Source organism: Sminthopsis crassicaudata, chromosome 6 (assembly GCF_048593235.1).
Source record: "Sminthopsis crassicaudata isolate SCR6 chromosome 6, ASM4859323v1, whole genome shotgun sequence".
NCBI lineage: Eukaryota > Metazoa > Chordata > Mammalia > Dasyuromorphia > Dasyuridae > Sminthopsis > Sminthopsis crassicaudata.
The window spans coordinates 239218044-239220600 of NC_133622.1; the positions used below are offsets into that span (position 1 = coordinate 239218044).

Sequence of the window (2557 nt, forward strand, 5' to 3'; positions counted from 1 at the left end):
TGGGAATTAGATAATTATTGCAGGGCCACAGCTTAGTAAACCTCACAGGTAAGAAAAGAAGTAAGATTTTTTGTCCTCAAATTTGACTCTATCTCTTAAGAAGCATTGTCTTTCATAGAGGAATTGTTCAATTCCTTTAAATGTCCTTTAAGTTTAGTTCTTTATTTAAACCTAGCTTTTATGTATGTTCCACTATCATTTTGTTTTTCAGAATTTACTTTCAACTTCTTTTGAACCTTTGACATAATGGTCCCTGATAGAAATCACACTTCTCCAGCCATATTCATTCTCTTCGGATTCTCTGAGTACCCAGAATTTCAGACTCTTCTCTTTTTGCTGTTCTTGGCCATCTACATGACCAGTGTAATGGGGAATCTTGGAATGATCACAATCATTGCTATGAACTCCAAGTTACACACTCCAATGTATTTTTTCCTTAAGCACTTATCTTTTGTGGATTTCTGTTACTCCACTATTGTTACACCAAAGCTGCTGGAAAACTTAGTTGCAGAAGATAGGACAATGTATATTTCTACTTGCATCACACAATTCTTCTTTTTTGCTGCTTGTGCTTTTATTGACACATTCATGTTGGCAGTGATGGCATATGACCGCTTTGTGGCCATTTGTAAACCCCTTTTATATATGGTCATCATGTCCCAAAAAAATTGTGTCCTGCTGATGGCTGCAGCATACTCCTGGGGCATACTTTTCTCTCTGCTCCTCACCAACTCTCTTCTTACATTATCTTTTTGTGGGACTAGCATCATTGATAATTTTATGTGTGACTATTCCAGCATACTCTATACTGCCTGCTCTGATAAACATTTTTGTGAGTTGATACTTCTTATCTTTGCAAATTTTACTATGTTGAGCACACTCATAGTCATAATCTCTTCTTATATTTTTATTTTTGTGACTGTGATGAAGATGCATTCAGTTAGGGCAAGGCATAAAGCCTTCTCCACTTGTGCCTCTCACCTGACAGCTGTTGGAATCTTCTATGGAACTGTCTTATTCCTCTATTGTATACCCAATACCCAAAGCTCTTGGTTCACCATTAAAGTGGGCTCTGTTTTCTATACAGTGATCATTCCTATGCTAAACCCCTTAATATACAGTCTGAGGAACAATGAAGTGAAGGACACAATCAGGAAATTAATGGGCAAAAATGATTTCTCAGTAAATTAGTACTATCTTTATCATCACCATTATCACCATTGCAACAACAGAGAGACCAACTACTAAACATCAACATCAACATCCATTCCTTCAATATTCCATTCAAATTGATGACTTCATTCCCTTAAATTAATAACGAATGCATTCAGAAACTCTAACCTAATACTCCTCTGATATCTAGAATTAATTATTTTACATGTGTCACACTTTGTGAATGCACTTAGTGAATGGCTAAGTGAAAAAAAAAAACAAGGCAAAATCTAAAAAATTAAACAAAATTAAACAAAATATAGCTGCCAAAATCTTCTTAATCTTTACTATTTATAGTAAAGTGTGTTGGCCTCCATCCTCACACCATAAAATTTATCTCCCTAAAATAACAGATAATATACAGTGTTATTCATTATTTGTTCTTGATATTGATGCAATTCAGTGCAATTGTAAACAACTTAATGAAATTTTAACATTTTCTGAAAATATTCACTTTTAAATCTCTTTTCTGAAATGAAAACAAATAGAAAGAAAAACAAATGATAAAAAATCCCTGGCATTAACTTCTCAAATTCCCTTAGTTTTTATAGGTAGTGTGATTAGACCTCCTTTCTATCACCTTAAAACTTTCCCCCCTAAAATAAGACAGAAAACACAATAGTTATTAATTTTTTTATTGCTGATGTTCATGTAATTCAGCGTAATGGTAAATAACCTAATGCAAATGCAACATTCTCTGATAATATTCATTGTGTATCTCTTTTTTGAAAGATACTATTTTGTCACCTCTGCATTTTAGTAGTTTTAACTTCCTTTAAAGATTAGTAGAAGCATCACTTTCTAAAGACAAGATAAATTCTAATTCTTATTGTCTCCAATTCTAGTTATTTATTTTATACACAAATACTTTGGGGTCATACATATGCATACATGTTTACATAGACATATAAACAGGCACATATATACCCATCCATATGCATCCATGTATATGTTCATAAATATTGCAGTTACTCTTGCAGTTAAAATTTCATAAAATTTGTCTACTTCTAATGATGATTGCAAAACATTCAAAAGGATAAAATTATCTTCAACATGGTCATTATGGTTAGGATTTCCTAAACAGTAATTCTCAAGCAATTTTTTAATGACTCAATTACATTTCAAAGTCCAAGTTAATATTTTACCACTAGTATACCCTGATTAGGAAAAAAATGATTATAAAATGTTACTTTCAATTTAATTCTGTTTTAAATAGATTTATATTCTGTTAAAATAAATATTTGTCATTTGAAAAATAATAAGAGTTGAATATTATTTATTCTATCTCTAGCTATATGTCTGCTTAATTGTTAGGGTATTTTCATCTGGTCTTCTTTTTTTTTTT

At 31.6% G+C, this 2557-nt stretch overlaps 1 protein-coding gene across 1 annotated transcript; it reads left to right on the top strand.

Moving 5' to 3' along the window:
• Nucleotides 1-246: 246 nt before the first annotated feature.
• Nucleotides 247-1191, top strand: LOC141547429 (olfactory receptor 5D18-like). The gene has a single exon (XM_074275862.1). The coding sequence runs from the start codon at nucleotides 247-249 to the stop codon at nucleotides 1189-1191; it is 945 nt and encodes a 314-aa protein (XP_074131963.1).
• Nucleotides 1192-2557: the final 1366 nt, after the last annotated feature.